We start from the raw sequence: 27,729 nt of genomic DNA on the forward strand, positions 1-27,729 counted from the left end.
CATTCAAGATTTAACCTGGCTTATAAATTACATCCACAATAACCAAAAATGAAAAGCAATAAAATCATGTAGAAAAGTACTTTTATCATGTCAAAAGTTCCTTTAATCTATGTTACTTTTTGCTTCTATCAGTCCTCTTATTTTTTCCTTGACCATCTATTGTAATGTAGACATAATACGTTCTCTTCTCAGCACTCCTGGTAGTGCGGCAGCAGGTAACAGCACAGAGCGTCTGCTCAGCAGCCCAGCTGGACGCAGGGCTCCTTTCTACAGCCAGATTTCTGGACAGACCTTCTACAACAATGAGTATGGCCAGCTGGCTGAGGAGGAGGTGAATGATGTCTTCTCCATAGTGGAAATGCCTATGACTGATGAATCTTGCTTGGCTACCTCCAACCTGTAATGGCACCTATGAAAAGACCCAAATGAAACCATTTTGGCCATTAACTCCCCACCAACCCTGCCGCACAAACTGATCCACTCCCCCAGCCCTAGCTCCGTCACAGGATGGCATCATTATTGTAGTGACAAATTGTCTGGTATTTTAACACCTCTCACACCTTCTCTTGGTTACTTATACAAAGAAACAAAACAAAAAGAAAACTCAAAAACACCCAATGGTAACAAATAAAGTATTATCTCGTTTTACATTGGGCTCACTGATAATACAGCAAACAATACAGAAGAATCAGGGGAAAACGATTTGAAGTTCATTGTCAGAACAAATTCTGGCGTAAGCAGCTATTTATCTGCTGTGTTCTTACTAGATGCACAATATTTGTTTTGACATGAATCAAAATAGAGTAAAAATAAATAATTGTCAGGACACCTATTACCTGACAGAAAGTCATATTTACCAAACATAAACTGGCACAACTGACAAACACTGTCTTTGAATTTGTCTGGCCAAAGAAAAAAGCAAGGGGAGCAAAGGTCTATATAGCAATGTAATAAAAAAACTGCTAAACTAAAATGTTTTTTTGTTGTTGCTGTTTAATTCTTCAGTTGGGCACTCTGCTTTTAGGTTCTCTTCAAATGTTTCATTTTGTGTGTGCTGGAAAAGGTACTTAATAAAGTTAATTACTGGGTAGAGGTTACTTTTAACCACCATTATTGGAGAAATATGGCGTGTGTACTTGTAGCTACCTATTACAACACATCATTCAGGCTTGGGAACTCCACCATCTGATACATTTTTTTCTAGTGTAACAAGCCTTAATGAAATCATTAGTATGATTAACAGTAGAAAAAGTTTTGTTCTTGATATAGGTTAAAAGGGCAAGCCTTGACGTAATACAATACGTTTCAACACCAGAATTTAAAACGCGGCAAATAAAACCAGAAAAGATTACCTTTACAGAGCAAATACCTCAATGCTTTGATAAGCAGAAATACAGGAATAAATTCTTTTTGAACAGTATCAGAAGTACAAGCATCACCAAGCTAAATGTATAACTAAAGCTACCATCAAAGAGAACATCTGTCTCTGCAGTTTCATTAGCCCCAACAAATCAATCTCCACTTGAGGAAATTTACCTTTCGTTAACACTTTAAGGCACACAAGTTCAACTGTCCAAGTAAATTATTAATTGAGTAATTCATGTGATTAAAAATCATCTGTAACTGCAACTAACATAGTGCAACACATCCTACTTGATCTTTGTGCAATTAAACACAGAACACTCCTATTTGCCCAATTTTATGTACCTAACATATGTACAATATTAAGTCTCCTTAACCAGTGAAGACACACTGCAAATCTGAGACTTGCACATTCTTGTGAATCATTGCAAAGGTTATTAGGTAACAAAGATAAAAATAAAAAAAAACTTGTTTAAAAAGAAGGAATGACCTGCAAGCAGTGCTTCTGGTGACCTATATATAGTCTGGTGACTATAGAACACTTTAGACAACCTCATATACTGTGATGTTTAAGTTTAAGTAAAACAGAAACATTTAATTCAGAACAGACTTAAAAGCATTGCATCCAAATTACAAATGCCTTTTCTTAATTTCAATAAATGCTTTTCTTCTGATTTGCTTGCTGATGTGTGAATGGAGTGTAGACGACATTTTTTGTCTTTTTCTTAAAGGGGGAAGCGGAGCTCATACTGGAGTTCAGTGGAAAGTCATCGTGGTATAAGTAAGACGCTGGTAAAAGAGTCAGATGCTCAGGACATCTTGCCTATCTGGATTTTCTTCCAAGCCTCAGAGGCTGTGAATATACAGGAGTCGATGATTCCTGCCACTGTGAAGGTCCCACCTATAATGGCACAGATCTAAAAACAAAGACAAGCCTGTATATCAATGACAATGTAAACGTTTCACCTTGATTTATTATGCAAAATCATGGTAGATTCATATTTTTTTCAAATGTAAAATTAATGGCAAAATATAACAAAAGAACACTAGATGTTTTCAACCAGTGTAAGAACCTAAATGGGCTGGACCTAAAATGGCAACAGCACTGGTGTGTTCTTCATGGCATATTCACGAGACTGTGCATGCATACATCCATATGACTCACAGTTGTGATAAAACGATAGATGGGCTGCCTCCTCTCTGTATATTTCACCGTGATTGGACTTAGATCATAACGAAACCAAATAGCTGGGATGATTCGTCCTGTGTGACTGTAGGCCACATACTCCTGCCAGGAAAGAGATCGCAGGTTACCACGTCCACCATGTCCCATCAATCTGGATCCATTTAGCAGGTTCAGAGTGCATGGTGCAAAAAGTCGTGATATCAAACCATTACAAGCTTTTTAATTGTAAGTGATGTTTTCATGGTGAGCTGGGGCCCATGTTCTCCCAGACACAGATATGTTTTGAGTTGCTAGATGTCACTACTTCAAAAATGGAGACCTGTAAATCTAGGTTGTGCAACTATAGTAACCATGGGTCCATATAGTAACATGCTATTGAAATACAGCTACATATCCGGATGGAACTAATTTCTTGACTTACCTTGTTGGCCACAGTGTACTGGTAAGAGAACCTCTGTTTTCCTGCCTTGTCTTCATACACTGTAGGAACGATCTTGAGGATGTAATCATGGGAGGCCAGAGCTGAAGTGGGGGGGGGGGGGGGGGGGGGGGGGGACCAGACTGTCACAAAGCCTTGTGGACCACTGCACATATTACCAATACAACTTACATATTTTACTGTGTGTGAAAAATTTACTCATTACTATGAATGCTGTTAGTCTGAATTTGTATGTGTAAAAGGAATTGGTGAACTTCTCCTTCCATTTTCACAGGGCAACTGCTTATGAGTCCACTAGATGGCACAACACACGTATTGTAGCTTCATATATGTCTGCTAACAGATTATATTTGTGTATCTGTCTAGTGTTTATCACAGTGAGCAATATTTGTCATTTATCTGTGGATGGCTCTCTAAAAGTAATTTTATATGCATACAACCACAAAATCCAGTATTATGTATTTATATTTAGAGTATTTATACTCTAAATATAATGCTGCATGTTTGAGGTTGGTAAACTCAAAAGATTTTTAAAAATAATGTTTCAAATTGTTAAAAAACAGAACCATTTTTTCACTAAACTGAAATAAAACATTTTTATTAGTATGAAATAAAACTCTTATGCTTCCATATACGTCTTTGACATGCATCAGATTACAAAGCCAGAAAAATATTTTAAACTTTTTCCCCCAATACCTTGATGAGTATGAGACAACATATTCAGTCATGCTGTGTTTTTTTTTTTTTTTGTGGCTAAAATGCCAAAAATCACAGGGTACACGCACCCTGAAGATGTGATAGGGTACATGCACCCTGATGATGTGATAGGGTACACGCACCCTGATGATGTGATAGGGTACACGCACCCTGATGATGTAATAGGGTATACGCACCCTGATGATGTAATAGGGTACACGCACCCTGATGATGTGATAGGGTACACGCACCCTGATGATGTAATAGGGTACACACACCCTGATGATGTAATAGGGTAACGTACCATTGGACTCAAGTTTGTCAGCTCCAGCAAGGGCATTGAAGGCTCCTTGGACATGCTGCACCTGCAATGTCAAGCACATGTGTGAGTGTGGGGTAGTTTGACACCATCTCTGATCTGGTGTGAAGGTGAATGACCTGAAGCTTCTCCCCAAAGGCGAGCTTATGAATGATGTGAGTCATGTCAGGGTTCTGTGGCTGCGCTGTAGCACTGTGTGTGGAAACATGGAAGTTTCCAGGGACCTGGAGAAAATAGAATATGCAATATATAGAGAACCTGCAGGCAAGCTGATTTAACAAGATCTTTCTTAGACGATTTCCAGTTGTGATCAAACAAGTGCACAGAATTCAAGGTTAAATCAGAAGACAAAATTTTTTCCATTTCATAATGGCATGTGGATTTTCAAGGATAAAAAAGCAACGGATAAAATTGATAAAAAAAACACATCTCTTTCAGAAGAGTTTAGCACACGATTTTGTAGCAGTACACTGTTATCAGACACACTATTATCAGACAGACTGTTATCAGACAGACCATTATGCCCCATTACTACACAGAAGTGTGGTCTCACACTCAGATGTAAAGCTTTAGTTCTTTGCCAACTGCATGCTGAATATGTTACATTATTATTAATTATATTACTAACAATGCCATTTTAGCTTGTTTTATGTCATGGAAGTGACTTGTCTAAAGCCTCCACTAACAGAGATAGAATGTTCTGTTCTGAGACAGTTCTTGGGTCAAATATTAATTGAAATGTAGATTTATAATGATTAACACTATATGTGGGTTCTAACTGGGAAATCACTGATGAATTGGGTTGAGTTTCTTACTTTATTAATCGTGAATTCACCCTCGAATCGGCAGCCATACCCATGGTTGAGGGGCACCTTCATGGAGTTATCAATGTGGCCCACTTCATGTCTCCCCATCTCATCCTGGATGTCCAACCCGACCACTTACAGAGTGTGAGGAATATGACAGTGAGGAAGATGACAGTGAGGGAGAGAACACACCTCCTTTGCACTATAAGCAACAACGAACCATAATTGTTGCGTTGGGAGCGGGTACGTTGACATAAAACGTTAATTGTGCAGAGACAAATGAACAAAGTGCGGCGCAATCTAGCGCAAGCACGTCACACAGACACTCACACGGCACGATCTTCAGACAAAGACGAGCACGAGACATTGCACGAACGCACATTAAATAGGTGCAGAACACATTCCCCAGTGATCACGAGACAAGGCACAGGTGAGACTAACGAACACGCTCACTAACAACCCACACCCACGGAACTACAAACATGGACATAACGGCACGCAGACGACATAGCGACACGCCCACAAGGAGGGGTCCGGAACTTTCACCGTGACAATAATATGATATGCTATATTGACATATTTGCATATCATTAATTCAATGCCAAATGGTAACTTAAGAATCCAAACCTATTCAAGCCATTAAAACTATAATACAATTTGTTCTTTGTTACCAGCTGGACAGGACTTTGACAAACAGAAAAATTATATGTCCCCATTAGTGTAATAAGTTTACCCGTGTTTCTACACTGGGTGCAGACCTGTTAAACTAATTATGTCAGAATGTTTTATGGTACTATAATAACACTCAATAAAGTGGATAATATTAGCATGACAGAGAAATGTGAACCTCATCATGGCAAATTCCAACACCCCAGTCTCACCTGCAAACAGTAAGAGTCCCTGATGCGATCTTTGTGAAAATGTAATTTTTTCGGTCACTACCCAGAACTTGTGACCATCGGTAAGAGTTGGAACGTAGATTGACCAAATCGAGAGCTTTGTCTTTTGGCTCATCTCTCTCTTCACCACAACAGTCCGGTACAATGTCCGCAATACTGCAGCTGCAGCACTGATCCGCCTGTCAATCTCTCGTTCCATTTTCCCACACTCGTGCACAAGAACCCGAGATACTTGAACTCCTCCACTTGAGACAAGGACTCTTTCCCGACCCAGAGAGGGCACTCCACCCTTGTCCGAACGAGTACCATGGTCTCAGTTTTGGGGGGGTTGATTCTCATCATGGCCATCTCACACTCAGGTGCAAACTGATCCAGTGAGAGCTGTAAGTCTTGGCCCAATGATGCCAACAGGACCACATCATCCGCAAAAAGGAGACACAGAATCCTGAGGCCACCAAACCCCCTCCACCACTTGGCTATGTTGAGAAATTCTGTCCATAAAAGTTATGAACGGAATCGGTGACAAAGGGCAGCCCTGGCGGAGTCTGAATTACTGCCGGCCATGTGAACCAAGCTCCTGCTCCGTTTGTACAGGGACTGGATAGCCCGTATCAGCAGGTCCTGTACCCTATACTCCCGGAGCAGCAGGCACCGAACCCTACACTGCCGGAGCACCCACCAGAGGAATCCCTGAGGAACATGGTTGAATGCCTTCTCCAAATCCACAAAACACATGTGGACTGGTTGAGCAAACTCCCATGCACCCTTTAGAACCCTCGCAAGGGTGAAAAGCTGGTCCAGTGTTCCACGACCAGGACAGAACCCACATTGTTCCTCTTGTAACTGAGATTTGTCTATCGACCAGACTCTCTTCTCTAGAACCCCTACATAGGCCTTACCGGGGAGGCTGAGGAGTGTGATCCGCTAATAGTTGGAGCACAATCCCCGGTCCCCTTTCTTAAAAAGGGGAGCCACCACCCCGGTTTGCCAGTCCAATCATCCCGCTTTATGAAAGCTACTTCAAGAAACCAGCGAGCACTGTTAGCATCTTACAAGGTAGCCTATTAAATAGTGTAAAAAAAACCCACACCATAGTAGAGAAGCTGATGCTACCTGCAGCATTAGACATGGTCTCCGTCATGCTGGATGACAAAAGTGCTGCAAATATAAAAACTATCCCTCTGTCCAATGACACTGTTTCCAGACTTATAAATGACATTGCTTCCACCGCCTAATGACATTCCCAGTCGAGGTCAGCAGATCCACAGCCCCACTGTATAGTGTTGGTCGGGAACTGCTTTACCCTCCTAAGTTGCCTGACGGTTTGCCAGAATCTTCTCGGAGCCAATCGAAAGTCACTTTCCATGGTTTCACCGAACTCTTCTGACACCCGAGTCAAAAGCCACGATCCGCTTGGCCCTCCTGTCGTCTGCTGCCTCCAGAGTCCCATGAGTCAACCAGGCCCGATAGGACTCTTTCTTCAGCATGGCGGCCTCCTGAGGTGTCCACCATCGGGTTCGGGGATTGCCGCCATGACAGGCACCGACAACCTTGCGGCCACAACTCCAATCCGCCGCATTCACCTGCCTTTCACCCTGGGCAACTCCAGAAAAGAATAATGTCCAGCCTCTCTCTCGAGATACGGTTAGTTCCAGAACCCAAACCGTGTGTTGAGGTGAGCCCAACTATATCTAATTGGTACCTCTCAACCTCACACACCAGCTCAGGCTCCTTCCCAACCAGAGATGTTAAGTTCCATGTCCCAAGAGCCAGCTTCAGTAACCGAAGATCGGTACGCCTTCAGCCACCGCCCAATCCACAGTGCACCGTACTCCTACTACTACCTCTCCCACAGGTGGTGGGCCCAGGTGAGAGTCTTTGTGAAAAAATAAATATTATATATTTTTGTGAAAATATTTTTTTACAAATAAAAAATGGTTGTTTCCAGGAAAAACTAAAGACTATTAAACAACAACTTAAAAGATTTGATTAAAAACTACATATGTTGTATTTAAAAGAAGTACTAATGTCATTGTGGAAAACTACCACTTCCTGTTGTTTATGCAAAGTAAATTGATGGGTGCTTACAGTTAGGGATGCACCGATTCCGATATTAATATCTGTATCAGTCCTGATATTGGAAAAAATTCTAGATCGGGTATCGGTGACAATGTGACCGATCCATAAAAACTGATCTATTCAGTCTAATTCTATGCTTGAGTTAGTTCAACCTTAAATATCCACTCTGTCCCGGATACAAGTGAACTTGGACAGTTAACAGGTGAGTGAAACACGAAGCACACAGAGGAGAGGTGAATCACTGACTCGTACTCGCGCTGGTGGTATTCAACTTAGTCCGTTTATTTGCTAGTTGACCAAAATAAACCTGGGCTCCAGCACTACTTGACTATTCATACATGAACTGGTGAGTTGTCCAAAGCTCATTGAATGCGTTACTTACAGAAATAAAATAAAGATAAAATAAAGAGCAGTGGTCTGAGTCGGTCTACGGCAGAAAGCTAAAAAAACAACAATATTCCATACGCAGAGATATCAGTGATATTCAGAAAATACATATTAGAGATGATTTCAATGAAATCATAATAGTGATTATGATATAATAATGCTAAGATTGAATCCAATAATTTTTAATTATTATTTTTTCTACATCGTACCCCACATACATAAATTACAACTCGGTTGTGCTCCGCTAATTATGAGGGGCCTAAACCAAAAATGCCAGGGCCAATTTTTTGTCCCAGTCCAGCCGTGGCTATACTGGTGCAGAGTTTTCAATAAACTTGTAATTCAGTATGTCCGTGTAAAAAAAAAATTTTAAGGCGATTCAGCACTGTTTTACATGCATCGGTATCGGATCGGTATCGGCCGATACTAAGCCTCAGATCTGAATCGGTATCAGAAGTGAAAAACGTGAATCGGTGCATTCCTACTTACAGTAATAATCTAACAAACACAACAGGAAAACGTTTACTGGTTTAGTAAACCACAATAAGTTTACTGGTTTGCTTTTTCCATTCAATAATAAACCAAGAGATGAACTCCCAAAGATTGCCACAAGGGAAATGTGTGCACATCATTCCAGAGCCACATTAGAGCTTAATGTCATTCATGAAAGTGCAACATTTAGGAAAAAAAGACCAATTTAATCCACCTTAATCATCACCTACATCACGTCATCACCATACATAGCTTAAAACTCTTTAACAAAATCCTAACTTCCGTACCTCAACATTAGTAGTATCTGGAACAATCAAAGCATATTTCATTTAAATTCAGTAAGAGGTTTACCTTAGAATCATCAAGATTTGATATGTGTCATACTTGATTTTTGTTATTATGACTCATCACTGTCATGTTACGGTCCCCAAATCCTCCCTTTGGGGCGTGTGTTAAGATCATCTGCGTCTACTCGTCTGCGTCAGTGTATCTTCGTGGGTGCGGGTGTGATTATCTGTCTCACCTGTGGCTCGTCTCGTCATCACGTGGGGTTTATGTGGTCTGTCTATTTAATGTGCGTTCGCGCAGTGTCTTGTGCTCTTCGTTGTCTAAGTCTGCACATTTGCGTGTATTTGTGAGTTAGTACGTGCGCATACAGTGCCATCTGTTGTCCATTAAACATGATGCCTGTTGTCAAGAAAGGATTTCGTGTCTCGTCCTTCGCCCTGCCAGCCATCTGAGACGAGCCATCTGAGACACCCAAGAATGCCAGGCTACACCACCCGGCCAAAGAAGGGCCAGCGCCTCAGCAAGCGGCATCACCGTGCCTCTTCCTCGCCCCCGCGCCGCGAAGCCACGCTGTCTCTGGCGCAGCTGAAGCAGGATCCAGTGTGCGCTTACATGCTGTGCGCGGCACGGGAGACCGATGTTCCCGAGATGGCAGAGGAATACCGCCAGTCGGCAGTATGGATGTGGAGGGAGCAACACCCCCCTCCCACCAGGGAACTCTCTCCACTGCGGGTAGGCTCAGTGGAGCTCTGCGCAATGGAGAAGACCCCCAAGAGCGAGTTCGGGAAGGTGGACTCTCCGAGCAAGGAGGAGGAGGAGGAGGAGGACGAAGACTACCCTCCATCCGTTTCCTCCGCTCCCACTGTGGACTACGGTGGGGAGGAGGAGCCGGCTCCCTCGGTCTGTTCCGCCCCCACCGTGGATTATCGAGTGGAGGACGAGGAAGAGGAAGAAAACTACCCTCCCTACCCTCCCTCCGTAGGCTCTGCCTCCGCGGACTACCACGGTGAAGGCGAGGAGGACTATCCCCCCTCCTTATACTCCGCTCCCACCGTATACTACGGCGAGGGCGTAGAGGACTATCCTCCGTCCGTGTGCTCGGGTGTGTCCGAGTGCACGGACAGCGAACTGTACACAGAGGAAGAGGGCAGTCCGGCTGCTTCAGAGCGCTCTGCCGGGACCGTGAAGGGGAGGAACAGCCCAGGGGTGAGCGCTCTCCCCTATCGCTCCGAGGAGAGCGCAATGGACTGCTCCCGAGGCGGAAGTCCGGCCTCTCCCATGAGCTGGAGCCTGGGCAGTGAGGAGGAGGAGGAGATGGACGTTGAGGAGAAAGCCCACACTGCCCGCTCCGGAGCGCACTCGCGGAGTGAAGGGGGATGTCTCTACGGCCCACTGAGAGGGGAGAACAGCCGCGCTGCACCTGACGCGTCCGCCAGCCGCGCTGCACCCAGCCGAGGATTTGCAGCGAGGGCAGGAGGAGGACTGCCCACAGCAGCACCAGCAGCTCCCGGTCTCTGTCCCCTGATAGCTCTCCTCCTGGCACGCAGCCTGGCGCCTGTTTCACGTTTGTCTGTCCCTGTTTTCGTGTTTATTCCCGTATGTCTGCCTAATCCCCTTTTCCCTTTCGTGCCTCTGTGTGTTAATGTTCCTGTTTGTGTGTTTGTAAATGTTCCGTTATGTGTGTCTAACGTCTTTTCCCCGGTCTTCACAGGGAGGGTGTTCTAGGCTGTTCGTGGCGGACTCTCCACCGAGGGCGGTCATCTCCCAGATGCAGGACTGAGCGCGTCGGATCCACCCATCGACAAGGGTTCGGGGCACTCAGTTCTGTTGGCACCCCGGGACGGGTAGTGCCCTTGGTGGGGCGTCTGTCACGTTACGGTCCCCGAATCCTCCCTTTGGGGCGTGTGTTAACGTCGTCTGCGTCTACTCGTCTGCGTCTACTCGTCTGCGTCAGTGTATCTCCGTGGGTGCGGATGTGTCTTGTGATTATCTGTCTCACCTGTGGCTCGTCTCATCATCACGTGGGGTTTATGTGGTGTGTCTATTTAATGTGCGTTTGCGCAGTGTCTTGTGCTCGTCGTTGTCTAAGTCTGCACGTTTGCGTGTATTTATGTGAGTTAGTACGTGCGCATACAGTGCCATCTGTTGTCCATTAAACGTGATGCCTGTTGTCAAGAAAGGATTTCGTGTCTCGTCCTTCGCCCTGCCAGCCATCTGAGACGAGCCATCTGAGACACCCAAGAATGCCAAGCTACACCACCCGGCCAAAGAAGGGCCAGCGCCTCAGCAAGCGGCATCACCGTGCCTCTTCCTCGCCCCCGCGCCGCGAAGCCACGCTGTCTCTGGCGCAGCTGAAGCAGGATCCAGTGTGCGCTTACATGCTGTGCGCGGCACGGGAGACCGATGTTCCCGAGATGGCAGAGGAATACCACCAGTCGGCGGTATGGATGTGGAGGGAGCAACACCCCCCTCCCACCAGGGAACTCTCGCCACTGCGGGTAGGCTCAGTGGAGCTCTGCGCAACGGAGAAGACCCCCAAGAGCGAGTTCGGGAAGGTGGACTCTCCGAGCAAGGAGGAGGAGGAGGAGGAGGAGGACGAAGACTACCCTCCATCCGTTTCCTCCGCTCCCACTGTGGACTACGGTGGGGAGGAGGAGCCGGCTCCCTCGGTCTGTTCCGCCCCCACCGTGGATTATCGAGTGGAGGACGAGGAAGAGGAAGAAAACTACCCTCCCTACCCTCCCTCCGTAGGCTCTGCCTCCGCGGACTACCACGGTGAAGGCGAGGAGGACTATCCCCCCTCCTTATACTCCGCTCCCACCGTATACTACAATTACAAGACGCCTGTTGTAAAGCAAAGATTCCGTGTCTCGTCCTTCGCCCTGCCAGCGCGTCACAATCACAAAGTTGCTAAAGGCATTTGCTATTTTACAAGCTCTATTTTCCACTGGTTGGAGCCATCACTGGTCATAGTTTAGATACTGTGTAATGTGTGAGAAATAGGCAATTATTCTCTGGTCTGGCAAGGTTTATCTAAGAACCAGAACTTTGACCCCGGATCCAGAAACCTTTTTTTCTTATTTACAGTCCAAGAAATATGGTCCTTTCTGGACTCAAAAGAACAGTGGATTCAATTATCACCAGCTATGTTATGAGTCCACAGCTTTAGCATAACTTCACATGCTACTGCCTGGGCCAGACACTAACATGTAAACACTAGAGGCAGTATTTTCATAAACATGAAAATTTAAGGTAATTCCTACAATAAGACAGTAAACTAAACTGTTCAGGCATAGCCTATATACCGGAAATCTAGGATTGGACCAATATAACAGAAATGCTCAATTCTGATAAAAAAGCAGCTGGTATGGCAAATTGCACAAGTGCATAATATTGGATGTGAAATAAAGCTTATCTTATTTTATAAGAAAAATCAAGACCTAGTACAAGAGTAAGAGTATTGACGTATTTTATATATATACTCACAATCACAATGTAAGTTTGGCAAACTGATGTTTAAACTCACATCAATCTTCCCTCCACTGTTTTTATCTGGGTCATCCACATATAATTCATTCACTCTGTAAAAAAGTATAAATGTGTCACACATTGGATACATCTTTAGTGTCTAAAAAAATATACCACTTCACACTGGTGCAGTAAATGTTGATTTCATTCATTTCACTATGTACAAATGAAAGATTAGCCAAATTCTCTAACTTAACATTGTGGAATTAATGATGCCCAACTGGAGAACTCTGATCTGGCCATAACTTGCTGGAAAAAGATGTTCTTCTCATTGACAAAAGGAACTGCCTGTGTGACAAAATTGCTAAATGGCAGATGAGCATGAAGTACATCACTGGTGACGTGGTCACTTCCCCCTGATTCACCAGCTGCTGAAGAAATGAACCAAGACTGATACAATGGATGACATCCTGTGTGAAACTCAGCTCGACATGTAATACAGTTACAACACCAGGGTAGCACCCATATCCCATGTCCTGTATTCCCCCCCGCGGTCTGCACTTCTGTTTGACAGGAAAACTCTACATATATATAATATTTGTAGAAAGCCTTTATCTCTAGTGGATACACAGATTTATATTAATATTGTTTATCCATTGCTTGTGCCATTGTACCTGTAACTTCTATGAGTCATAATTGGTGGTTACATCTTGTGCTAAATGTTTCACATTATGTCACATGATGAAAGTTAGAAGAAAATAGCAGCAATACGTACATTTCTGTGGCTATGAATCCTGTCAGCTCGGAGAGAAAGAGGAAGAGCATGAAAACACAGCAGCAGATTGAGACTGCAGGGAGGAAAAGCCAGAGGTCAGAGGTTATAACAACATGACCCTATACTGTAAATACAGAAAAGAGTGGCTCAAAATTACCACATTTTAAATATTTTTTTAAGCCACATTTTATGTGAAGTTTCTACTGATATACAGATGAAACTGCACATCAGTTATATCTCCTACACAGACCTGACTTTTTTTCTACCACCTTTTTTGGTTTTCAATCAAGTGTCTTTTTTATTGTATGTTCTGTGCCTTTTTTGTGTCTTTCTTTATGTTGTTTTTGAAATTACTTTCATTATGTTATGAATATATACTATACCATCAATTTGACATGTTTTTATTCAAAAGATACAAACAAGCTATAATCAAACTGTGAATTACATAATGCCATGAGTCTAAAATTAAATGGCTGGGCTGTCATGGTCCTTGAACATGTAATCAGTCATGTGACCAGATGACTAAGGGGAAAAAAACACTTGAGCAAGCAGATATAGTAAAGCATGTTTACATGGAGACAGTCTCCACTGACTCATGATCACATGACTTTATGGCAACCACATGACACTCTGGTGTGTGGTTTCTTCCAGTTTACACAAGTTAATGTTTAGTTACAGCACAAACAATAGGGAGTGTCGCTATGACACATATGCCACCAATTTAGGTTCAGCACAGGATACATCCTTTAGACCAGTGGTTCCCAAACTTTTTCTGCCGTGACCCCCTTTAGTAGATGAGAATATTTTTGTGCCCCCCCCCCCCCCCCCCCTACACACACACACACCCCCATATTGACACATGTGCACATGTTTTACTTTCAAGCCCCCCCGCAATAGCTCTGCGTCCACATAGAGGGTGCGCCCCCCACTTTGGGAACCACTGCTTTAGACATTCATTTAGATAGAAAACTGAGAAACTTGTTCTTAAAAAAACTGCTAATAAAAGTTAGTAACTGGGTAATGTAATCTACATGTAGGTAGATGTTAAATAAATATTTCCTCTATTACCTAATCTGATAAATTCGCTTTAAAAATCCTCTTGTTCCTCTTGGCAGCTAATTGAAAATTCCTAGCACCTCCTTCAAACCTTTCAAGTCAGTTTAACCATTAAGCACTTATCATATTACATTATAAGTACATGATGCTCTCACACTCTAAAACCTGATAGCATTTAGTCCTTGGGGTGGGTTAGTTTGTATGACTTAAGCTATTTAAGTTCATATGACTAAAGGTGAGCTAATTCACCTGAAAGCCTTCTAATAATAGAACAGGTGATAGGATCACCAGAGTCAAATCACACAACTGTGGAATGCCACAAGTAATCTCCTCCCTCAAAGGTCAAAGGGCAACGCCTGTGATTATCTAAAGCTAGCACAAGCCCTGCCACATCATGTGACTTGAAACCATGAGCAACCAGGATGAACGCAGCTGTGGAATCTTGGAATAGTGACAATCACACAGTGATCACTATGGTGTGAGGAACACACACCATTACAACAGGTCAAAAATACGTCAATGATAACATACAGGAAAAAAGCCAAAAAAAGGCCAGACAACCTCGACATACTGGCAGGACACCAGAAAAAACAGAACTCACTGAAGGCTCCTGTATATGTGGGCTGGGTGAGATCTTTAGGCACCTTCCTGTAGATGTCAAACCTTAAAGGAAGAACAAGGAGAAGAAAAGGTTGAGAAACAGGAAAGAACATTCAGAGGAAGCACAAGGAGAGAAAAGTAAAGACAGCGAGTGGGTGCTACGGTACACTGTGTTCCCAGTAGTCAAGAGCTGTGACAGTAGTGCTAAGGAATGTTAGCTATGACTGTGGGCTCTGAGGAGCTCAGCTGGAGCACCACACTTCCTCCAGATTCCAGTGTGCATCTCCTTCACAAGGTTTAACCCCCCCAAGACAGTTCTCACAGCAGTGTGACTAAAGTCAAAAGGTAGACTTTCAACATCAACTGGATGTCTCATCTTAACTAAAATTAGTTAGCCCTGACCCTGCACAATATTATTATTATTATAATATTACATAATAATATTATTATAAGTGTCCTAAACTTTTTTCAAAGCAATTTTGTGAACAGAAAAAAAATTATGTAAAGTGGATGATCAAATTACAAACTTTACACAACAAAGCTGAACAACACATGGTGTGTTATAGTTAAATATTAAGAATTTTTAGAAACTACATTTTAGGCTCTTGATTCTCATTCTATTCCCTCCAGAATCACTGACATGTGAAATCAGACATGAATCAGACATGTGAAAAAATATTTGTGAAAAAAGGACATTGTGTTCTAAAATACATATTCAGGTTTTGTACATTTAATCAAGCAAAGTCTTTAATCTATAGAGAAAAGGCAAAAACTCAAGATACTCACACATGGGTAAAAAATGTCAACACAATACATGAACAATTTCAAATGAGAATGTTTGAAACAAAGCCAACATTCACCCTGATTTTGCAGTTATAATTATTTTCATTTATGAAGATGTTTATCAGCTAATAATGCATGTTGTTCCCGTTTTCCCCATCTCACTCCAAATTGCATTTTAAAGTAACATTAATATGGCTTCCACTCTCATGTGTGGCTAATATAATTTTCCGTTGAAGGGAAATCTTGTGGATTGCCCTTTTTAGGCGTTCTCTTGAGCTACGCTACTCCACTCCAAACATCTCTGCTTATGGAGCCTGGAGTCCGTGTTGGGCAGGCTTGGCCCAGCCCTCACACAGCCCTCACACAGCCCTCTCACAGCCCTCACACAGCCCTCACACAGCCCTCTCACAGCCCTCACACAGCCCTCACACAGCCCTCTCGCAGCCCTCACAGCCCTCTCACAGCCCTCTCACAGCCCTCACACAGCCTCTCACAGCCCTCACACAGCCCTCTCACAGCCCTCACACAGCCCTCTCACAGCCCTCTCACAGCCCTCACACAGCCCTCTCGCAGCCCTCACACAGCCCTCACAGCCCTCTCACAGCCCTCTCACAGCCCTCACACAGCCTCTCACAGCCCTCACACAGCCCTCACACAGCCCTCTCACAGCCCTCACACAGCCCTCTCACAGCCCTCTCACAGCCCTCTCACAGCCCTCACACAGCCCTCTCACAGCCCTCTCACAGCCCTCACACAGCCCTCACACAGCCCTCACACAGCCCTCACACAGCGCTCTCACAGCCCTCTCACAGCCCTCACACAGCCCTCACACAGCCCTCACACAGCCCTCACACAGCCCTGACAGCCCTCACACAGCTCTCACACAGCCCTCACAGCCCTCACACAGCCCTCTCAGCCCTCACACAGCCCTCTCACAGCCCTCACAGCCCTCACAGCCCTCACACAGCCCTCACACAGCCCTCACACAGCCCTCACACAGCCCTCTCACAGCCCTCTCACAGCCCTCTCACAACCCCCACAGCCCTCACAGCCCTCTCACAACCCTCACAGCCCTCACACAGCCCTCACAGCCGTCACACAGCCCTCTCACAGCCCTCACACAGCCCTCACACAGCCCTCACACAGCCCTCACACAGCCCTCTCACAGACCTCTCACAGCCCTCTCACAGCCCTGACAGCCCTCACAGCCCTCACACAGCCCTCACACAGCCCTCACAGCCCTCACAGCCCTCACACAGCCCTCACAGCCCTCACACAGCCCTCACAGCCGTCACACAGCCCTCTCACAGCCCTCACACAGCCCTCACACAGCGCTCTCACAGCCCTCACACAGCCCTCACACAGCCCTCTCACAGCCCTCACAAAGCCCTCTCACAGCCCTCACAGCCCTCTCACAGCCCTCACACAGCCCACACAGCCCTCACAGCCCTCTCACAGCCCTCACACAGCCCACACAGCCCTCACAGCCCTCACACAGCCCTCACAGCCCTCACTCAGCCCTCTCACAGCCCACACAGCCCTCACAGCCCTCACAGCCCTCACTCAGCCCTCACACAGCCCTCACAGCCCTCACTCAGCCCTCACACAGCCCTCACAGCCCTCACACAGCCCTCTCACAGCCCTCACAGCCCTCACACAGCCCTCACAGCCGTCACACAGCCCTCACACAGCCCTCACAGCCCTCTCACAGCCCTCTCACAGCCCTCACAGCCCTCACACAGCCCTCACAGCCCTCTCACAGCCCTCACACAGCCCTCACACAGCCCTCACACAGCGCTCTCACAGCCCTCACACAGCCCTCACACAGCCCTCTCACAGCCCTCACAAAGCCCTCTCACAGCCCTCACAGCCCTCTCACAGCCCTCACACAGCCCACACACAGCCCTCACAGCCCTCACACAGCCCTCACTCAGCCCTCACACAGCCCTCTCACAGCCCTCACTCAGCCCTCACTCAGCCCTCACACAGCCCTCACTCAGCCCTCACACAGCCCTCTCACAGCCCTCACAGCCCTCACTCAGCCCTCACTCAGCCCTCTCACAGCCCTCACTCAGCCCTCACTCAGCCCTCACACAGCCCACACAGCCCTCACAGCCCTCTCACAGCCCTCACACAGCCCACACACAGCCCTCACAGCCCTCACACAGCCCTCACTCAGCCCTCACACAGCCCTCTCACAGCCCTCACTCAGCCCTCACTCAGCCCTCACTCAGCCCTCACAGCCCTCACTCAGCCCTCACACAGCCCTCTCACAGCCCTCACTCAGCCCTCTCACAGCCCTCACAGCCCTCACTCAGCCCTCACACAGCCCTCTCACAGCCCTCTCACAGCCCTCACACAGCCCTCTCACAGCCCTCACACAGCCCTCACAGCCCTCACACAGCCCTCACAGCCCTCACACAGCCCTCACAGCCCTCACAGCCCTCACACAGCCCTCACACAGCCCTCTCACAGCCCTCTCACAGCCCTCACACAGCCCTCACACAGCCCTCTCACAGCCCTCACACAGCCCTCACAGCCCTCACACAGCCCTCACACAGCCCTCACACAGCCCTCTCACAGCCCTCACAGCCCTCACAGCCCTCACACAGCCCTCTCACAGCCCTCTCACAGCCCTCACACAGTCCTCACACAGCCCTCTCACAGCCCTCACACAGCCCTCACAGCCCTCACACAGCCCTCACAGCCCTCACAGCCCTCACACTCGTCACCAGCTCAAAAACACAAACATCTAGGAACAGTTCTTCCACCGAGAGTCGCTCATAAAAATCTAGGCTGACACATTACAAGGGTAGCTGAGCTGGGGGTGATTTCCTGCTGTTTCATTAAAAATATGTCTATATATCCTGGCCAGCACATATTACCACAGCATTACTAAAATACGTGTAGGCTTGTTTGGGTCCAGGTCCATAATGAGCAAGCCAGAGGTAACAGTGGCAAGAGGAAGTGACAAAGAAACCTTGGAAGAATCAAGGTTAATTATTGTGCACTCTCACTCAGTGAACATACTAAATCACATGCATTGTCTACACAAACTAAGCCCAGATTTGTTTTTGGTACAAATAAACTAAACGAAGGCCAAGGAGGGAAATAAAGACTATTTCACCATAACACTTCATGTATGATTTATCACAGTCCTCTGAGAACATTTACTTGGAAGTGGCTGATGTTGGATGCTCACAGAATGAATGATTACATCATGAATGATTAAATCAACCCTTTACACCCCCCCCCCCCCCCCCCCCCAAGACCTGTACCTGTGTCTAACTGACATATTTCTCTGAGTTTTGCCTGTTTAAGAAAATAGAACACATGACTGAGTTTGATTAGCATGTCTGCACAAAATTTTAGGGACAAAGGTTTTTTTTTTTATCACATTCACAAGTGACAAAAAGTGCACAGTATATTTTATATGTCCCATCAAACTCTCTATTTGCTCCTATTACACCATTTTACCCTTAGAATTATGAATAGAAATCACACAATAGTACTAATGACATTATGAGTCTTTAATTCAGTTCTTGTTGCTGTAAGCAAAACCATCGGTAATTACCCAAGCAAACACATTCAAGACTTCATGGTAGGGCTGAACGATTAATCGTTTTTTAATCGAAATCGCGATTTGTATGGACGCGATTTTCCAATCGCAAGAGCTGCGATTTGAATGCAAGTAGGACCAGGGAAAAATCAACCCAACAACAAAAAAAAAAAAAACCGCGTGAACGACCTGCTGTTGACCAATCAGAAGCCGCTGGTCATGCACAGCCCTAATGCAGAAACCGAAAGACAAGCAGCATTGCGCTCGACGTCAGGAAAAAAGATGAACCTTTCATCTGAGCAACCGTGCGAAGCCCAAAGTCCAGTGGACGAGTTGGTACCAAAGAAAAATGGTACATCGTGTGTCTGGGAGTATTTTGGTTTCAGGAAAACTGACATTGGCCAAAAACAGGTACTGTGCAAGACGTGTCGAGGTCACGAGGTAACACCACTAACCTCTATCAACACCTGAAGAAACATCATCGACAGCTGTACGATGAGTGCATGTTAAAAAGGTCCAGGGATGAATCCCTACCTCAGGCACAATTACCTGGTACCACAGCCAGGCAAACTTCAGTTACACAGGCGTTTGAACGCATTGCGCCATATGAAAAAAGCTCGCGAAGGCACCGCGAGATAACGGATGCTATTGCGAAGTACCTGGCTAAAGACATGGTACCGATTTACACAGTGTCCAAAAATGGCTTTCAAAAACTTCTCTTGACTCTTGACAAAAGATACCAACTTCCATCCCGCACATACTTCAGCCAAGTCGCAATTCCAGAACTGTACACTACATGTCGGAACAAAGTTGAAACGGAGCTGAGAAGTGTAGAGTATTACGCGACAACGACAGATATGTGGTCGAGCCGAACCGCTGAACCTTACCAAAGCCTCACTGTTCATTTCATAAATGAACATTTTGAATTAAAGAGCCATTGTCTACAGACGTCGTACTTTCCTCTTGACCACACGGGAGAGAACATCGCGAATGGATTAAAAGATGCGTTGGCCAACTGGGGTTTAAATGACGAGGGGCAAGTGTGCATAACCACAGATAACGCATCGAATATGATAAAAGCAGCCGAAATAAACCAGTGGACCAGGCTACAGGGTTTTGGCCACAGACTCCATCTTGCGATCGGTAAGTGTTAAATAAAGATCTCTCTCTCTCTTTAAAATAACGATGTCTATGCAATCTTGATTATGCCGTGAAGACAAAAAGAATGTTAGTTTACTCTGAAAAAATGTCTTAATATGTGTTTTATAATTTAGTTCTGTCCAATAATAAATAAAAGCTGTGAAACCTTGATAAATGTGATTTGAAGATATAAATATATAAATATATTATATATAACATTTTAGTATTTTTCAAATAATTTTTCCCTCTTATATATTTTTCAGAAAATGCACTTAAAGATGACAGAGTTGGCCGAGCAGTTGGTGTTTGTAAGAAGCTGGTTGGCCATTTCTCTGCCAGCTGGAAGAAGAAGTCGGCTCTGACAGCAGCTCAGAAAGAATTCAACCTTCCTGAACATTCACTAATTACGGAGTGCCAGACAAGGTGGGGAACCAAAGAGAAGATGATTGAAAGGATTCTGGAGCAAAGTAAGGCCCTAAATCACGTGCTGTTAGCTGATAGGAGGACGCGCCACCTAGTGCTCACCTGGCAAGACACAGAGGTTCTAGAGTCAATTCACAAGGCACTGCATCCTCTCCAAGAATTTACTGATGCACTATCAGGAGAAGAATATGTCAGTATCTCATATCTGAAGCCAGTGCTCCATCTTTTAAAGACAAAAACCCTGGCAGAGGATCCAGAGGACACAGACCTGACAAAGTCAATCAAATCTAGAGTCATTGGCTACCTCCAGGATAAATACAGCGATCCGATCACACAAGAACTGCTTGATACTGCATCATTTTTAGACCCCCGATTCAAGACCAACTATATTGGCAAAGAAAATATCCCTGCTGTTAAAGCAAGAATGAAGGAAGAGATGGAAGAAGGAGCAAGGAAGGTAAATAGATGGTTGGGGTTTGTAAAGATGATGCCTTCTACATAAGTAATACTACCAATTACAGTTATCAATCATAAACTGTGCATGTTTTCAAAAATAATATTTTAATATTTGGTTGTATTTTTTTATGATACAGGAGAAGAGATCACGTGTTACAGAGGCACAGAGTTTAACAGCCTCACCTAAAAAGCCAAAGAGGTCACTTGGTAGCTACTTCAAGAGTACTGCCATGTCTCCGGACTCATCTGTTCAGCTCAGTGATGCCATTGAAACAGAGCTAAGCAGCTACTTGTTAACACCCACCATTGATGGAGAAGAAAATCCCCTGGTGTGGTGGAAACTTCACCAAGTGAACTTTCCAAGATTGAGCAGGCAGGCCCGCAAATATCTTTGTGCACCAGCAACAAGTTCACCCTCAGAAAGGCTCTTTAGTGCAGGAGGCAACATTGTGAACTGTCAGCGTTCATGCCTTAAGCCACATAAGGTGGACATGCTCATATTTTTGGCAAGAAACCTGTAATCACTGGTTTCTGTCTGTACATGCAAACGTTTGATGATGCTACTTTTGCACTTAATGTGACTTACTGCTAAGTGTATTTTGTAAAAATGCACCTTAAACTCAGAGTTTAACATATAGATGTGATATTTTACTTATTTCAGCTTTTCTACTGATGCATGACTGTCCACTGCTGACTAGTCAGTTACTGATGTTGCAGTTAAACATTTATGTGAATTTCTGTAATTTATTTTGTTGTTCTTTAAAGGTGCTGAGTTTTAAAAATAAAACTGACAACTGCATTTAATCTGACAACCCTGGGAATATTTTTTTATGTAGAAGTCTATAATTATATTTGATATATTTGAAACACGAATACAGGTTTAGGATTTAATGGATTAAAAATAATCACAATTTAAATCGCAATCGCAATATTCTGTGGAAAAATCACAATTAGATATTTTGCCCAAATCGTGCAGCCCTACTTCATGGGGTTATGCTGTTCAGAGCAGGACCTTCAGAAGCATAGGACGCACAATTTTTACCTTTGCCTCTATTAGTAATAGTTTTCATTTCCTGCACTATTACAGTAAATGTCAAAATCAAAGTCAAATTTATTTATATAGCGCTTTTCACAACACACGTTGTCACAAAGCAGCTTTACAATCGTATGGGTCCAGATCCCTAATGAGCAAGCCAAATGTGCATTTCTTGTTACTCCTAGAAGTATTTTTGTCAGTGAAGCAACAAACTGAGTCAATCATAAGCCAATCTGATAAGTCCATAGACATTTCTTATTTAAAAATAGAAGGAACAATAAGAGAGCCACTTAAACTGTAACAAAAGGATGTTATTAAAATTGACAGAATTACTACTGGAAACAGAACTTATTACTGTGACGCGGGAGGCGGCTGACGGACGAGACACGAGTCCGCTGGAATTTCTCACGGTCACTTTTATTACAAGTATAGCGCTATATAGCGCACAGAAAACGTGAAACCCTCACACTGCAACGTGTACACTTAGACAACGACGAGCACAGGACACTGCGCGAGCGCACATTAAATAGACAAACCACATTAGCCCCACGTGATTACGAGACAATTCACAGGTGAGACTTATTAATCACACGACATAACCCCAACCACGGATATCCACTGACGCAGACAAAGCACGTGGACAACGTATACACACGCCCAAAAGGGAGGGGCCGGGGTCCTCAACGTGACAATTACTGAACAAACATGAAGGAGAATCTAAATAAACTGTTTCTGTTAGTTATTGTATGTTTTATTCTTTACTCCCCCCAAAATAATAAAAAATATACTCACTTTTTTTAATGTCTTTTCAAGTTTTGCTTTTTTTTTATATATAGTGAGGAAGTTAGTCTGAATGTTTATTACCAACATGACATCTTTCAAAAGAAAGACAGACTTGAATACATGTAGGACATAATTTCAAATATAATGCAGAATTTAATATATATATATATATATTTATGTGATATAGCCTGTGTCTCCCCCTATTAGGACTGTGATGCCCGCTGTTCGTTTACAGAGGGCCTGGCAGTTATAATTCAGCGCAATACCAGTTTCAAATGACAGTAAAATTGACCAATCACATCTTCCCTCTTAGTGGGCGGGCTTAACTGTATGATAATTTCTGCCCGCTGTGGCGACGCTAGCTGTCGTTAGCACCACCGCTAGCTAGTTTCGATTCAGTCCTTTGATGTCCTCGTGCGCGTTGTTTACATATTCCGCTCCCGAGGAACACGGAGCTGTGAAACTTATTTTGCTTAAGAAGTTATCTAGTATAGATATTATTGTTTATTGCGTTTCTAAAGTTTTACTGTCTGCTCAGTTCTTAAAAGCAGACAGGTTAGCACAGCTGAAAACAGTTTTGCTGATTAGAGAAGCTATAAAACTGACCTTCCTTTGAGCTAGTTGAGAATCTGGAGCATTAAAATTGTTGGTTCGATTAAACTCACAAAATGGCCAGAAAAAAACATCTTTCAATTGAAACTCGACAGTCTATTCTTGTTCTGAGAAATGAAGTCTATTCCATGCGAGACATTGCCAAGAAACTGAAGATTTCCTACAATGGTGTGTACTACTCCCTTCAGAGGAGAGCACAGACAGGCTCTAACCAGAGTAGAAGGAGAAGTGGAAGGCCCTGCTGCACAACTGAGCAAGAAGACAAGTACATTAGAGTCTCCAGTTTGAGAAATCGACGCCTCACAGGTCCTCAACTGGCAGCTTCATTAAATAGTACCCGCAAAACGCCAGTGTCAACGTCTACAGTGAAGAGGCGACTCCGGGATGCTGGCCTTCAGGGCAGAGTGGCAAAGAAAAAGCCAATAATTATTATCTGGCTAATAAAAGAAAAAAGATGAATATGGGCAAAAGAACACAGACATTGGACAGAGGAAGATTGGAAAAAAGTGTTATGGACAGATGAATCAAAGTTTGAGGTGTTTGGATCACACAGACGAACATTTGTGAGACGCAGAACAACTGAAAAGATGCTGGAAGAGTGCCTGACACCATCTGTCAAACATGGTGGAGGTAATGTGATGGTCTGGGGTTGCTTTGGTGCTGGTAAAGTGGGAGATTTGTACAAGGTAAAAGGGATTTTAAATAAGGAAGGCTATCACTCCATTTTGCAACACCATGCCATACCCTGTGGACAGCGCTTGATTGGAGCCAATTTCATCTTGCAACAGGACAATGACCCAAAGCACACCTCCAAATTATGCACAAACTATTTAGAGAAAAAGCAGGCAGCTGGTGTTTTATCGGTAATGGAGTGGCCAGCGCAGTCACCAGATCTCAAACCCATTGACCGTATGGTACGAAAAAAGTGCCCATTAACCCAATCAAACTTGTGGGAGCGGCTTCTGGAAGCCTGGGGTGAAATTTCTCCAGATTACCTCAGCAAATTAACAGCTAGAATGCCAAAGGTCTACAATGCTGTAATTGCTGCTAAGGGAGCATTCTTTGACGAAAGCAAAGTTTAAAGTAGAAAATTATTTCAAATAAAAAAAAAACATTATTTCTACCTTGTCAATGTCTGGACTATATTTCTACTCATTTTGCAACTCATTTGATAAATAAAAGTATGAGATTTCAGGGAAAACACAAAATTGTCTAGGTGACCCCAAACTTTTGAACGGTAGTGTATATATATTATATAAGTTTTTCAAAGAGAAAGGGAGGTACAGAGAGAGAAAACATTCTTTTTAATTACAATTAATAAAAAAATGGAGGAGGGTGAACTTTGACTTCTCGCACATACAGGTGCAAATATTGTCCTATTTATGTCACTTTATTTTTGAGTCAGTATGACTTTCTACTCCTGTTTAGTACATTATTGTGGTAACATCAAAACCCAAACATCCTATGTGCCTAAATTACTGTTTTATCAAAGAAAAAATATCTGGAAAGACTGAAAGAAAGACAGAAAGAAACGTACTGTCTATATTTTTTTTCAACCATGCACTCTGAATATCTTTTTTTGCACTCTGAATATCTTGCATATTACGTATTTCAGAAATATTAGACAAGATTGCACAGCACAACAATAAGATTTAAACATATCACCAATGTTTGTTTTCTGTATAGCTACTTTGAGGCAACAAGAAATTGAAAAGACTGAATTCACCATCTGTGACTATGTTATGTGTCCAGTGCAGATACAACCTAATGCCGTCTATTCAAAATGACACCGACTAAAAGGACATAGTCTTTAGACCATGGGCGCAGATGGAAATTCTGTAGTGAGGGGGACCAAGCTGTACAATATATACGTTTATGCTTGTAGATCAGGGGTAATCAACTATATTTTTCCGCGCGCCAAATTTGGCAGATAGCTCTGACCTGGCGAACGTAATAGGCCTTTCTCTCGCTTCCGGGGTCGACATTTCCGGTCTAGACAGTTCTGTGTAAAATCATTTCCGTTTGGAGCGTTCGTACTTCTGCCATGGCACAAGTGACTAGCAAGTGTTTTTGCAGCGTACCGCTGTGCTCTAATTCCAAACAAAAACAGCCTTATTTGAGTTTCCACTCGTTCCCAGCTGACGAGGAACTCAGAAAGAAGTGGTTGATGGCCATTAGAAGGAGTGAGGGGCCGAATTTCCAGGTTATTAGGAACAGCACGCACGTGTGTAGCGCACATTTTGAGCCACAAGACATCTACGTTACGGCAAAGGGCAAAACGTGGCTGAAGAAAGGTGCTATACCGCGTCGTTTCAGCTGGACTCGGCCAGCGAGGCAGTCTGTGTACAGCAGAGTGATATCCCGCCTAGAGGCTTTCCGTGCACATCCTATGTACAAGTCTGTCTGGGCTTTGGGTCTAGAGCACACACACACAATCTCTATGCTAGGATACCATAATCGGACACAATTTTGTATGCTGTAATACTAGAAATGGGAATAATCACCAACCTCTTGGAATGTTTTGTACAAATATGCGTGCCTTCAGGTCAGATTCGTTGTGTTAAGCTAGGTTTATACTTTCGCGAGTGACCGTAGCGCGCGCGTCTGCACACCTCGCGCGACCCTGCTCGAACCGCTTGTCCGAAACGATATGTGGTAGTATAAAGAAACACCCCTCAACAACAGGGGAAGAAACAATTACCTGACCAATTTTAATGTTGCTTTGTTTCAGGTTTGAAAAGTGCTGGAATTTAGATTAAAGTGCTTGAAAATGCTTGAAACAAATAAAAAACCGTGAGCTTTGACCTCTAGCTTGTGTGGTGTCTCACTTTTTAGGACCGGTAGCACCGAGCCATTACACGGATCTCCTTATCTACAACATTGGACACTGAACACACAAAATCACAAGACAATAATGCAGGCGCTTATAATAGTACAATAAAACACATGCTTTATTTAAAAATAAGATAAACAGTTTGATGAAGGCATAAATGATAGAATGTTGAGTGAGCACGGAGCTAAGATGCTAGCTAGTTAACTTGGCTAAACTAAACTACAGAACTGGATCCATTTACCTTCATAATCAAAAATACACTGCTCGAAAAAAACTTGTATCCTTTATCGAGTTTCGCTCGTTTGGTCCTCGATAGCTCCTCGACGGTTCTGGCAACATCGTCCTGCCTAAAGCGCGGAAGGTCAGCCAAAGATGCAGAGTAATAAAACGCATCCATTCTCGTAGCGATGCTGCTAACCGGAAATAGGTTTACACATCACCTCGCCCGGAACTTGACCCCTCCTCCTTGCGTGAAAAAGGCTTATTTAATGTGTTGAGCGGGGGGGCGGCGAACGTAATTTGTTCCGCCTGTTGATGACCTCAATATTAATCTGGGGGGGACACGAAATCTAGATGCTAGATTTCGGATGGGGTCAATATAAATCTGGGGGGGACATGTCCCCAGTGCCATCTGCGCCCCTGCTTTAGACATTCACTGTAAAGACGTATTTTGTAGGAAGCAGTGAAGAAGAACCCTAGGTTTGCTTGTAGCTCATCTGTGAACACTTACCTATATAATCCATGCTAGATTATAAATGGATGAGGTTCATAACAGCTCAATTCAGCAGTGTCACTTAAGAATTTCAGTGAAGTGCTAGTTACTGAGAAGACTGGACCTCGGGATGTTAATCTAAGCATGCAGATGAAAAGTCGTTCGTTTAAATGATGAATTATTTGAATCTCAGTGTATGTTGTGACACATCGATAGCTTGTGGCTCTTATAGCATAGCAATCGGATGCAATATTTTAGTTATGCACCACAGAAAAAAACTATTTCCACATGTTAACTACCATCCTGGATGTTTTACTCACCTCCGTACATCGAAAGTCATGGTGTTGACACTTTTATTAAAACGTTTCACCGGGGCAAGTAGCACAACGAGGCGCTCGCGCTGCAGGAGTCTGTAGGATGATTCTACTTCCGCCGTTTGGACGGCTGGTTCCGGTCTGGTCTGATAGTTTCCATTCTCAGAAGTTAAAAAAATCTCGAGGCCTTTCTGTTATTCATACTGTTCATCTTATGTACAAAGAT

At 44.1% G+C, this 27,729-nt stretch overlaps 2 protein-coding genes across 5 annotated transcripts in view; one reads left to right on the forward strand and one right to left on the reverse strand.

The window, feature by feature from the left end:
* flt4 (fms related receptor tyrosine kinase 4) overlaps positions 1-2,231 on the forward strand; it is a 120,584-nt gene extending 118,353 nt beyond the window's left edge. For 2 of the 3 annotated variants that reach the window (XM_077022740.1, XM_077022741.1), the window contains one exon: positions 193-688. In XM_077022740.1, coding sequence (XP_076878855.1) covers positions 193-403 — 211 coding nt within the window. In that variant the 3' untranslated portion in view covers positions 404-688. Of the gene's footprint in view, positions 1-192; positions 689-2,093 lie in introns of those variants that run through there. The other variant, XM_077022742.1, reaches the window with a different exon arrangement.
* On the reverse strand, positions 65-27,617 carry ergic1 (endoplasmic reticulum-golgi intermediate compartment 1). 2 transcript variants are annotated; one of them, XM_077022743.1, is made up of 10 exons: positions 27,510-27,617; positions 14,854-14,915; positions 13,197-13,269; positions 12,440-12,534; positions 4,818-4,942; positions 4,122-4,226; positions 3,988-4,048; positions 2,970-3,070; positions 2,528-2,650; positions 65-2,279 (listed from the first exon to the last, which is right to left on the reverse strand). In XM_077022743.1, the coding sequence occupies exons 1-10, from the start codon at positions 27,527-27,529 to the stop codon at positions 2,172-2,174; spliced, it is 873 nt and encodes a 290-aa protein (XP_076878858.1). In that variant the 5' UTR covers positions 27,530-27,617; the 3' UTR covers positions 65-2,171. The 2 variants fall into 2 exon arrangements, with proteins under 2 accessions (XP_076878858.1, XP_076878859.1); XM_077022744.1 differs by lacking the exon at positions 27,510-27,617 and adding an exon at positions 26,719-26,899.
* Positions 27,618-27,729: the final 112 nt, after the last annotated feature.

The sequence above is a fragment of the Brachyhypopomus gauderio genome, chromosome 11 (assembly GCF_052324685.1).
Source record: "Brachyhypopomus gauderio isolate BG-103 chromosome 11, BGAUD_0.2, whole genome shotgun sequence".
NCBI lineage: Eukaryota > Metazoa > Chordata > Actinopteri > Gymnotiformes > Hypopomidae > Brachyhypopomus > Brachyhypopomus gauderio.